Source organism: Diadema antillarum, unplaced genomic scaffold (assembly GCF_040938485.1).
Source record: "Diadema antillarum isolate AM-2024a unplaced genomic scaffold, OU_Dant_1.0 scf00000029, whole genome shotgun sequence".
Lineage (NCBI taxonomy): Eukaryota > Metazoa > Echinodermata > Echinoidea > Diadematoida > Diadematidae > Diadema > Diadema antillarum.
The window spans coordinates 2,655,885-2,668,022 of record NW_027270918.1 but is presented as its reverse complement, the minus strand read 5'-3'; the positions used below and the strand labels follow the sequence as shown (position 1 = coordinate 2,668,022).

The 12,138-nt window shown below is 39.3% G+C and overlaps 1 protein-coding gene across 1 annotated transcript; it reads right to left on the bottom strand.

Moving 5' to 3' along the window:
* Positions 1-790: 790 nt before the first annotated feature.
* Positions 791-7,947, bottom strand: LOC139738038 (serine/threonine-protein phosphatase CPPED1-like). The gene is made up of 6 exons (XM_071648704.1): positions 7,733-7,947; positions 5,820-6,026; positions 5,059-5,203; positions 3,178-3,314; positions 1,764-1,904; positions 791-990 (listed from the first exon to the last, which is right to left on the bottom strand). Exons 1-6 carry the CDS (start codon positions 7,782-7,784, stop codon positions 791-793), a joined length of 882 nt encoding a protein of 293 aa, XP_071504805.1. The 5' UTR covers positions 7,785-7,947.
* Positions 7,948-12,138: the final 4,191 nt, after the last annotated feature.

The following is a 12,138-nucleotide window of genomic DNA, read 5'->3' as shown; positions in this document are numbered from 1 at the left end:
TACACCAAACTAATTTTAGAAATCCCTAGCCACTTATTATAAGGAGGTTCCCTTGTACTAGTTTATGAATATGATTATGCTAACTTCTACAACTTTCATCTCCAGAACTTGGGCAAAGTTGCTGCAAGTCAGCTGAAAAAAAAATGAATCTGTGCATTTTTCCAGTCATAAACATATTCTTAAAGAAACAGATGTGATATTACAAGAGTTAATGAAATTCTCATTTCCAGAATATCTAAAAATTTACTGGATTCACTGTGCTAATCATGACCACTTTCCTTGATAAAAGTTGCATCTTGGAGACCTAGTTCTGGTCCTGTTACAGCTGATAGAAAAATCACATTTGTATATACACATCTACACATTGCTTCAGCATACTGTAAAAGTGGAAATTTTTGCGGTGTTGAAATTTTTGCACGTTTTTTTGCGCGTTTGCGTTTCGCGCAACCAGAAACTAGCGCAAAAATAAACGCATGTGAACATTTTTGCTTGCCATATGTTCCTGTACTTGATGTCTTGATTCAGCGGAATTAAAAACATGCGAAACTCCTCTTACGCGGCTGAGCGCAAAAAATTAGTCGCGCAAAAATCTCCACTGTGACTTTTACAGCAAGTTTCTCTGCATTTATATACTGCTTAATCGCTTCATGTTTGGCATCATAATAACAAATGGACTATGGGCAGCACAAAAGCAAATTAATAAAATACATGTATTGTTTAAAAAATAATGCAGAAAAAGACCATTGTACTGCTTCTGTATATTCAGTAAAATATAGGTATTTCAGTGAGGTTAAAGGTCAACTTTGGCAGGAATGTCGTCCATGGCATAGTACTGGTGCGAGATGCTCGTTTCGTGAACCTTGACCACTCGTAGACCCGACGGCGCCTCACCAAGTGGACAGCCCATTGCTGAGGTCACGACCTCCTCCATGCCTTTGTAGACCCCGCCCGCATTCCGGTGATAGTGACCACAGAAAATTGCATTCACACCTAGAAAGTGTTGCAATGGAGCAGAGAGAGGGAAGTGGACGAAGAAAGCCAAGTGTCAGTTGTGGTGCATCTTCATATATTTGTTTCAGTATTATGGAACATTCTGAGTACCATCCACAAAGACAAGAAACAATAATTTGCTTTTTTCAATGAAGCACTTAAGAAGCACATTTATTTCCTATGTTTTATCACACCCTGATACTAGTAATGCCACTACGGGGCAGAGGCATTAAATGCACCACTACACATCACAGCTCTTTTCCCCAATATAATACGCAGTGTTAGCGCACAGTATTTTACGAAGCTTTGAAAGCCCTTCAAACTGACAATTTGGGTACTGAAATGAACCGAATCAAGACTGTAAACACTTATGTTATACTTTCATTCAGCTATTTCATCTCTCAAATGACTGACTTCAGAATGGAAGACACAAGCAAGTGGCTTTTTATCATTTATGGCTTTAAGAAGGCAAAACTAGGAGAAAGTAAACAATGATTGCATGAAAATGTCCATTGCAATGTGTCTTAGTTTACAAATTATTAATATCCAAGGATGGATCACCACAGAGCCATAAATACTGGAATATTCATGACCATATAACCATTCTACATTCTGTTCTAAAGCATTCATTAGTTTTCACAAGTGACAGTAGCTAATTTTTCTTCAATTTCATCCGGTAATTGGGGGCTTCTTCTTTCTGAACATATCTACCCAATTTGCTGCCAAGTTGTTTCAGAGCACATCAAACATGACCTGGGGTTATTTCAACTCACCCGCAGCAATAAACTTATCCAGCATGGGTATCCTGATGTCTTTATCAATGTTGAAGTAATCATTCTCCTCATCGGCAGTCTTTAAAAACCAGGGTATGTGCTGAAACAAGACTAGTTGCTTGCAGCCTGAAGACTTCGCATCTTAGGACATTGGTGCAGATATGAAAACAAATCATTGTCAAATACTTCTTATTTTACAAAAGCAGGACGAAAGAGGCAACAAATAAAGATAAAAAAACATTATATGGGTGATACAATAAGACTGCAACAGACCAAAACGGGTCAGGAGAAATATGGCATGAATTTTAAGTTTAATTTGCATCTTGTGACCAATTTTATATTCACGCTTTTCTGCACTGTTTCAATATTTTTATAAGGTGAATCTTTACAACTGGACATATATCAACTTCGGCACTGTCTGATGTACCATCAAACTGTGAGGAGAACACTTCTCAAACATCAAACATGATAGCAATCACTGCTGACAACACTGGCAATGCTGGATGGAAATTACATGTGAGTCTTGAAGCAAGACTAGACAGTGAATTAAAACCATGTGAAAAAGCCACAAAACACAAAACAACAACAACAACAAAAACAGTTATAATCTTCTCAGGACCACAAACTCAAAATACCAGTACCATTGACAATGGGTATGCATAATTAGCATGTGGTAATTATCAGGGCTGCCAACACTGGAAACTAGTTGAGAGTGAGACTCCCATAGGCCAATGCTATAATTTAGGAGTCAAAATGAGTGAGATCAATAGAAATGCATGCAAATGAAATAAAGTTCTAGAGTGAGAAAGGACCAAAATTCGTGAGTCTCATGCTCAATGCGTGAGAGTTGGCAGCCCTGAATTATTAAGCTAATGGTGCTTAAGTCACGAATGCATTATGAAAATCTTGTTCAATAATTTACAACACTACAACGTAATTCATATTGATAATACAACCTAACTAGGTACCTGCCAAACATCTTCAATTGTTGTGTTCTCTTACATCTGAATAATCTTGGCTATGTTTTGTAGAATATTTTACCAGTATGTAGGGAAACACCACCTACAAGGGCTGACACCCTGGGGCCCGTTGCATAAAACTCCAACCGGATTTTTTTCCGGTTGAAATCACAAAATTCCGGTTGGAAGCGCCCAACCAGAGTTTCTATGCAACAGATTTTACATTCTTATGTTAGCAACCTTAAAAAATTTAGGTTGGGCAAATCCCAACCTGAATTTTTTAAGGTTGCTAAAAAAGTTTTATGCAACGGGACCCTGGACCATCTGTTTTTAAAAAGATGAAGATGTTGAGTGGGTCTGTATTGAGTAGAATAAATTAATTATCTATCTTGGTAAACTAAATTGTGCTTGCAGAGTTCAGGAAATTTATCACTGATGCAAACTGACGTCGTTACCTTCCAATTCTGCCTCCAGCCATGCATCTTGCTCTTTCTTGAGATCCTCCACCTTACTCGCATCTTCATACAGCTGGGAATTCAGCACCAGAAATCGGATACCACCAGCCCAGAATCCAAAATAGTCATCCCCAAACCTGAATGGGTACAGATAAGAGGAGGGAGAGTGTGTTATATGGTGACACGACATTTGCTCCTGCGACAATTGCACCGGTCTTATTTTCTCCAACAACTTAGGGTTAGGGTTAGGGTTGTAATAGGGGTTTAGGTTTAGTTTGATGTGAGGATTAGGATTAGGTTTAGGGTTATGCTTGTTGGCAGAGTCAATGTTCCACTTAGCATGCAGATATTTCATGGGAGCAACTGTCACAGAAAATGTCATGGAAACATGTAATACGAGCATTTCCAATGTCTAAAACTATGACTATCAAATCTTACAAAGATGTTCCCAGGAAAATTTCCCATGGTGTTCTGAGTAATATTACTGAAAGTGAAGAACTGAGTAACAGTAATAAATGACCCAAGAGAAGGAAAGAAGTACTAAAGGAATAACGAAATGAATCCAAGTATTCATAAAGGAGTAACATCAAAATTTACAGTTTAATCTTTAATTTACTACTTAATAAACCTAAATATGGTTTTGGACAAAGCATAAAAACAAGTAAAGTTTGGGTAAGTCAGAACACATCAAATAATGATGATTCTATACTGACACTGTCTTAGCCATCAAATAATTTCATTCATTAGAGCCAGTCCCATATCCACATATCCATGTAAAATAGCTCTCAAAATGATACAGTCTGAGGAGTTGGTACCACAGGCCCATTTCATTTCGGAGTGTTTGTTGGACGCACAGATGCCTAACTGATCACTTCATTCTCAGTTTACCTTACCCTAGTCTTCTGCAAAATTATGGTTGATTTCCATAACAGACCAGAAAAGCACTTGGAGAGTGCACACCTTCACCAAGCAGCTCATTCCCACTCATACACGCATGCTGAAAATCGCCCAATTTCGCCTTGTGTTCACTTCATCAGCTTCCTGTTGTGTGGTGCCTCGAGCAGAGCACGCGCTTTGGTACGCATATCACGCAAACCTCAAATGCGCGCAGCTTGAACTCCCAAGTTCATAGACCCTATTTACAAAAGATAAATAATTCTTCAGAAATTCACAAAAACTCCTAGATCACTACCAAAATTGAATCATCTGTTCCTTGAGTCATTATCAACTTTTCCTGTACGTTTCATCCAAATTCATTCACAAATTTTTGAGTTATTTACAAACAGACAGACAAGCAAACCAATGGTGACAAAAACATAATTTCCTTGGTGGAGGTAATAACTAAAAGGAACTTTTTTTCACCCGTTTGATACCCCTGTCATGACACGGAGTTGCTGTTTGTTTGTTTTTGTCATTGTCGTTGTTGTTCTAGTTGACTGTTGCTTTCTTTTCTCCATTGACACATGGGAAGGGATGCACAAACATATCAAGTGGCTTACATGTGTAACATAACAGCAGGTCTGGAAATAAAACCCAAAATATTGCCTTTGTGAGTAAGACATGTTGTTCACTGAGTAACACCATCTTCTTCCACTAAACTGATTAGGGGAAACTTGTTCCTTTTCCCCTTTTCATGAGGAAAAAAAGTTATATTCATTATTCTTTCAGCAGGTTTTCTGGCAATTTGGGCATATCTCTGACAATGCAAGAGCAGCACAGTAATCCTAATACCTTTGGATTTTTCCTTACCCAAACTTTTTACTTGGTTTTCTTCTGGACACATGGAAAGGGGTGCTGAAACATAAATGCAACTTATGGGGGTGGGTAACCACTTACTTTTAACCCCCTCCTAGCCAGCAGCCCCTAACCTTTACCCCTCACCTTTCATTAAAGTGTTGAATAGATGCACGGGTTGGAGTGTTCCCTATATCATGGTTGCCACACACACAGACTAGGGGAATACTGGGGTCAACTTTGGAAAATTCCTCCCTGAAATCCACCTCCTGCTTTTCTCGGCCTGTCTCCTCTAGAGTAGAAGGAAACAAGCACAATATTAATTCATACTGATTTTAATCATACTCGCCCATATATCTTACTCCTGCATTACATACAACAATGTGATATAATCCCAAGATAACATCGAAATAGGAATTGCACTGGTAAATGCATAAAGTCCACTTGGAATGTGTTTATATGCTTATCGGGTACTTTCCAATAACAATGTTAGTAACATTCACTCTGTACAACCTCTTCAAAAAACATCATTAAAACATCTGTTGCAACATTTGATGACACAGACAGAATTTCATCTATTTAAAAGTATACAGTCACTCAAAGCAATATCATTTCACAACATCAATTATTACAACTTGCAAAAGTTAGTTCATACAATCAAAAGCTATCATGCCACATGAATAGTATTTTGGGCACTGTTCAAGATGTCTTTCATGCATAATGCATTTACTATTGCCTTGTTAACACAACAAATGAAAATCAATGCTTTACTGCAAAAATATGATTTAAATATCAGTCCATGTATAGACAGTAATAATGTCTCTTGTGCGTTTTGGTTGAAATTTTAGATAACTGTGTATATTACAGTACTTCTGATCAGCAGAAAATTGTAGTGTTATTTTAGTTACCAGGCATGGCATGTACCAAGTCTCCACACAAGACAAAGAATTTGGGCTTTGGCTCCATGGTGTTGATGGCTGCCACAGCTTTTCTGGTGAGCTCGATCTCCGTCGCCCAGCCTATGGGGCTCTTCTCGGCCATGTCGTCTATCATACCGTACTGAGGGTCCGCCCCCTGGATGAAGCAGAATGGTCCTGTCCATTCCTTCTCATTATCTGTAGTATGAAAGAGAATCCGAACAGCACTCACACACATATATAATACAGGTAGGAAGGACTTCCAATTATGTCCACCCCCCCCCCCCCACACACACTAATTTTGCTACTAAGATACCACTCTACACTACCCTACCCTTGTTAAGCTCACCACTCATGGATTCGGATGCAACACACAATCACATGCATTTTAAAGTATTTGGAAAGTGGTGGGGACAGCATGATTTCACGATAAGATATGCAAGATAAGATGACATGTGATTCATTGATTTGATACATTTATAAGAAAAGGAAATGGAAGAGTGTTGGTCATCAAACTCTGGAAAAAGGTGAATTATATATATATATATACATATATATATATATGTATATATGTATATATCATGTATAAATATATATATAAATAATCACAAGTATGTAGCTGGCTGTGGCATTTTGGTTTTGAAATGTTAATTGTAACATAGCTCATATTATATTCATTTTCCAAAAAAAAAAAAATAATAATACATAACAGGAGCCCTGAGCTGGGCCTGGGCTGGGGTATGCATACTTCTAAAAGTTAAAAAACTAGATCTAAATAGTAGGGGCAAGCATGGTGTCACCGGACACCATGGTATTACCGGACACGCACATTTTTGCGTACTAATGACATTCTGTACGCGCGAGACTTCGTAGATTAGCCTTACAGAACTTTGTGTGGACCGAAATCGCAAAAAACGCCACATAAAAATGTAAAAACACGAAAAAATTCACATTTTACCTCAAATTTATAGTTGAGTGACCCGCACCTCGTTTATAGTTAATATTTATGCATGTTTGAATCACATTTCGCGACTGAAATTCCATGAAATCCCACTCACATACAGGAAAAATGCTGAAGATTCTATTAGAACCAAAAGTTCACTGATCAATATCGGGAAAATTGTAGCTATCGTCCTCAAACGCGAACGATGCGGAATAGTTGTGCGCTAAGGGGCACGCAACTCATCACCCGCGCGTGCAGCTCCCATAGACAAAGCACGTATACTCTAACCAGTTGTCGATTTCTCACAAGGTTTTATTGCGTGAACTGTTCGAAATGGTCAAGACAGACATTTTACTGTAAAATACGAAATTTGAGCTTCATTTGCAGATTTTTTTGTGTGTCATCCGCTCGGTGAGAATGTGTACGGTGATTTGTGGGATGAATTGTGATTCTGGTGCAAGGATTAGGTGCAAAAGACCTCGATTATTCGATTACGAAAATAGCGTCCGGTAATACAATGCGATTTTGCACCGCGCAAAAAACCACTATTTTTAGAGGGGTATGTTTGAAGCATATTTTCTAAAAACTGGAACCAAGAAATGACGTAAGTTGGCTGAATTCGTAATTTCCATGAGTCTGTGAATAAGTGGTGTTGTTTTTAGCCGAAATTTCATTCTATGAGTACGGAATTCAAAGCCACAAAGAAAAGCGTCCGGTAATAGGATGTTCCACCCTACTTAAAAGTCATTACACAGAGCAGAGTTTAGTGAATCTGTGGTAGACATGCAAACTGATGGTGACACTTATAATTGTCAGAGTATACAGGTAATACTGATAGTAAATACAGATCGTCTTTCTTGCGCATCTCAGCCACATCAATATCATTTTGAAACATGATTCTGTCACATTTTTACTTAGATACGTTCGTCTCTCTTCTGGAAGGGAAAATCCAGTTCCTTACCTCCTAATCCCTCATACTGCCGGTTTCTTGCTTTAATCTTGAACTCAGCCATGGAAGACAGTAAACAGGCCTGGTGTTGGGCTAGGTTGGCTCTTGCTGGCAAACTTGCAAGAGAAACAGCTACGTACACGTCAGTACGTGGTCGTGGATATAGTTTTTCACATTCACGTATATCACAATCTGTCCCAGACGTATCCGCCCCCACTACAGTTCTAAGCATCGGTAATTGTCAGTTACAGTACTGTAGGCGTAGGACTTTAATAGGAGAAAGTTCGGGGGAAAAAAGTTTAGTTAAAAGTGAATACTAGTATAAACAGGGAGTCGACAAGGGTCATCAACCCCCAGGTCCAGGAAGAAGTTACTCAGGGGACGCACTCGCGCCCGAGCTCCAGCAGCAGACAGGAGGGTATACCGGCTCCGACGAGGACGCCGGAGGGCAGCGAGGGGGCGAGAGCGGGGTATCGGTGGGCCGACAAAGTGTACAACGTGTGGTGCGCTTGGGGAACGTGGGTTTCCAACTAAAAACCGGAGCAGGTTTACGGATGCTCAGTCGATAGTCTCAACGTGTTCTAAGTGCTACAAGAGAAATCTGTACCGGTGATGACATCATACCAATGCTTGATAAATGAATCGACAGATTCGTCCAAATCGGCTCGGGAACAGTTCAAGGGCTCACTTCGATCACCATCTGTGCTGTGGTTCCTACAAATCATTTTGCTTATGTGACGGACTGCCAAAACGTTCCACACATAATTTGGCCGGTAGAGGGAGGTGGGAGGTATTGCTTCCGGCCCGCTTCGCCTAGAGTATACTAGTAACTTTTTGAACATCATTTTATATAGCGCCTGACAGCATAGGCCTACTTTATAATAGATATAATTGTTATGCAAATATAATACACAATGCGCAAATTAATTCCTTACCTATGGATAAATGCTGAACTTGACCTAACTGAACTGCGACCAGCCCGAACGCCACAACAACATCTAGACCTATCTGGTCAGCCACCACGCAGAGCATTGGAAAACGTTAACGTTGTTGTTGTTGTTGTTGATGATGATGTTGTTGTTGTTGTTGTTGTTGTTGTTGTTGTGTTTTTTAATCCATGATTCCTATAGAAGTTCTCAAGGCAAGGCTGTTCAACATTCCAAACGAATGAAAGAAACGAGGCGATGAAAGGAAGGTTTTACATTCTTGAGATTTGCATTTATATGTAAAATCGTGGACACTAGTTTAAAAAATAGTACAAGTATAATTGGCCTAACTGCTTCACGAGGTGGCTGTTTTTTCAATAACCAAAAAGCCTTTCAAACATAGCATGAAGAGGGCAATATCTTTCCGTTTGTTAACATTCTTATAACAACAGAATCTAGACCGCTAGTATAACTTGATTCTGATATAGCACGCAAAACATTGGCCATGGAACATTGACAACCTGTTTTATAAAACGGTTGTGCAAAGTTGATGTCAGAAACAACTTTCAAACATCAACGAAGAGTGGGTCGTATAGGCCTATACACAACTAATTTTATAGGACCGTGACATGTATACATGCCTATCTGTTAACACTTTTACGTCAAAAAGAGTCTAATCGGAACCCAAAATAGATCATATAGGGGGCCTATAGAAATGATGATTGTACATAAGTTTATTGGTATCTTATTATGAAATTGCATCAAGCAAAATCGTCCATAAGTATTTTCATAGAAATCGTTCTCAAAATGATAGTCCCTAATAAAATTCTATTCAAATTTTGTTTCCTACAAATATCATCTAGCTATCATTATTCTATTAAAAGCTTGGAGTGGTACTATCATCATTTTGGTGTGTTTCGATGGAAAGTGCGTCATGATTAATGTTCAAGAGCGGAATATTACCCCGTATGTAGAATACGTCATTACAGTGAAGAGAAAACTCTGAATATTAACACATTTATGCTTATCACAAATTGAAAAGGTCTACAGATAGCATCTTCGAATGAAGCGCCAGCTGAAGTTGTTTCTTTCAGAAACTATAATCTGCCTCGCTTGTTTTATCTGATGACTTTCTCTCTTTATGCTCATGCGACGGTCACTGACTACCGTTTCGTGTTGTTTTCTCATGCAGTGACTGTGATGTGCAGCAGATAAATGCCATCCACAAACGCAGAGAACTTGGGGGACTCGGGGTTAAGATACTATGAAGGCTCGCCATTCACTGGTCCAATGGCCAAAAAATTCGCAATTTCATATTTGTTTAATATTCATTTTTTGGCCTATATGTAATAATTTTGTTATTTTGTCGTGTTTCTTTGTCTTTTTTTCTTTGCTTTTCTTTACACGTGTACGCAATTATATTTGTCCCATAAAGAATTACAGGCCTAATGTGGAAATGTCCTGGATACAACCCCTTCATTGCTGCGTACATGAAGATATAGGTACAGATATCTATAACAATGATTATTTTCTTTATTCGTAGTATAGTGCAACTGTCAGGCAGTGTCATGATATTATACTGGGCCACTGCTTGTTTTTATTATTATTATTATTATTATTATTATTATTATTATTATTATTATTATTATTATCATCATCATCATCATCATCATCATCATCATCATCATCATTTTAAATAGCAAGTTCAGTTTCTTTAAAGTCTCAGTTCTTTTTTTTTTCTCTAAACATAACTTTTTTTTTCCGGTATGCATGTATAATTCTATTTTTTAACCATTATCTATCCTGTAAGGTTGATGCCTATGTTATACTGATTCCTGGTTTATTCTGTGTCATGATTTGCTGGGAAAAAATGAAAATAAATGAAAGAATGAATGTGCAAGTGCCGGGGTCTTTTTCCATATTCTAGATACGGCGGAGATGGTGAATTCACATGAATTTTAGATAAAAATTTGAGAAGATAAACTCTGAGACTCTTCGATAAGTCAGTTCATTTTGTTGTCCAAGTATTTATTGGCCATTCAGAACATAATTTAACTTGCTTGAAATAGATTTTGGATACGACACAGAAGAAGTCTTCTTCAATTATCAGAGAACAGTCCTTAAACAACTCACTGAATGTAGGGACCGGGTAACTGGGGGCCCTCCCCCACCTACACACATTTTTTTTGTCCCCCCCCCCCCCCCCCTCAATCAGTAAAACAAAAACTAACGGAAATAACACTTAGACATACAAATTGTAATAACAAAAATCACAAAACCCCTGTAGTGACTCACCGAGAGTTCTAACCGGATGGAGATGTTTCTTGGGCCTAATTCCTCCATCAAACCGAAGGAGGGGGGGGGGTGGCTAACAGGACCCTAACCCTAACAGGACGGGGCAAGACTTTAGGTAAAAACAAGCAAACAAACACACAAACAAAAAGGAAGAACGGGAGAAGAAGAAGGGCGAAGTACAGGTAAGAAGACACGAAAAGCTAGCCAAAAGTTTATCGACATTATTCGCATATTGCCAATCTAACAAGCCTCACTGCGTTTTCATGGCAGAATTGCGTCAGGGAATTATGTATCCATGAACTTGGAGAGTTTTTAGAGATATCTAATCATTATTTCTTTACTTTGATTGTCCTTAACAGCAAGGTTGCGCTCATTACTGCACCTGTTTTGTTTTGCTCCCCCCCCCCCCCCCCCCCCCCCCCCCCCCCCACCCGAGTGCAATCCCGCGCGAAATTTGAAGGCACCTCTATGAACGCGCGCGGAACCCATCTACACTGTGGCACCTAGAACGACCGTGCATGCACAGCCGGCTGCCAGCTGCCCGCTGTATGTACTGTATATGTGTGGTTCTCGCTGCTGATGATACACACAGCTAGCAGAGCACTAGTAGCATGCATGACAGTCGTAGAATTATACAATCTGCACCGCTTACTTGTGTTCTACTTCAACGCCCGGCCCATCAGGATTGCTAGCAGAACGATACATCGAGGCCAGGGATGGTGCAGTAAATATGTTGCAGCAACTGTATAGGATCCGTGTTAGGTGACCAGATCAATTGGTGGTAAGTGCTCGAGCCATTTCTTTTACTGGATAATTCTGAGTTGGATAGGCCACATTTTGGTTCTCATGTCAAGTCATGATCATGTATAGAGTGTCTTGTAAACACACAGCCCAGTCGCTGTAAAATGGCGTCTGGTCGGGCTCATGTAATCATGGTAATGCCTAATGGTCATGTAAGTCATCGCCGCCATCCTAAACTGTAACCAACATGAAAGAAAACTACAAATAAAATCCTACATCACATGATGTAATCATGGACTTACTACACCTGTACACATGGGGCTTTCATCGCTTGTTAATTCATGCACCTGTTTCTGTCAAAACTTAGAAGTGGCACAAAAGCATTTTAAACATTATCGTGATCTAGACCGTCCCCACCTAGCCCCGGAGACCGCACCGCAAGGCGCGGTCCTGGCG

Coding starts and splice junctions, on each gene's coding strand:
- LOC139738038 (XM_071648704.1), bottom strand. CDS start 7,784: ATGGCTGAGTTCAAGATTAAAGCAAGAAACCGGCAGTATGAGGGATTA. Junction 6,027..7,732: donor GCAGTATGAGGGATTAGGAG/GTAAGGAACTGG, acceptor TTCATACTACAG/ATAATGAGAAGGAATGGACA. Junction 1,905..3,177: donor GCTGGAGGCAGAATTGGAAG/GTAACGACGTCA, acceptor CAATGTCCTAAG/ATGCGAAGTCTTCAGGCTGC.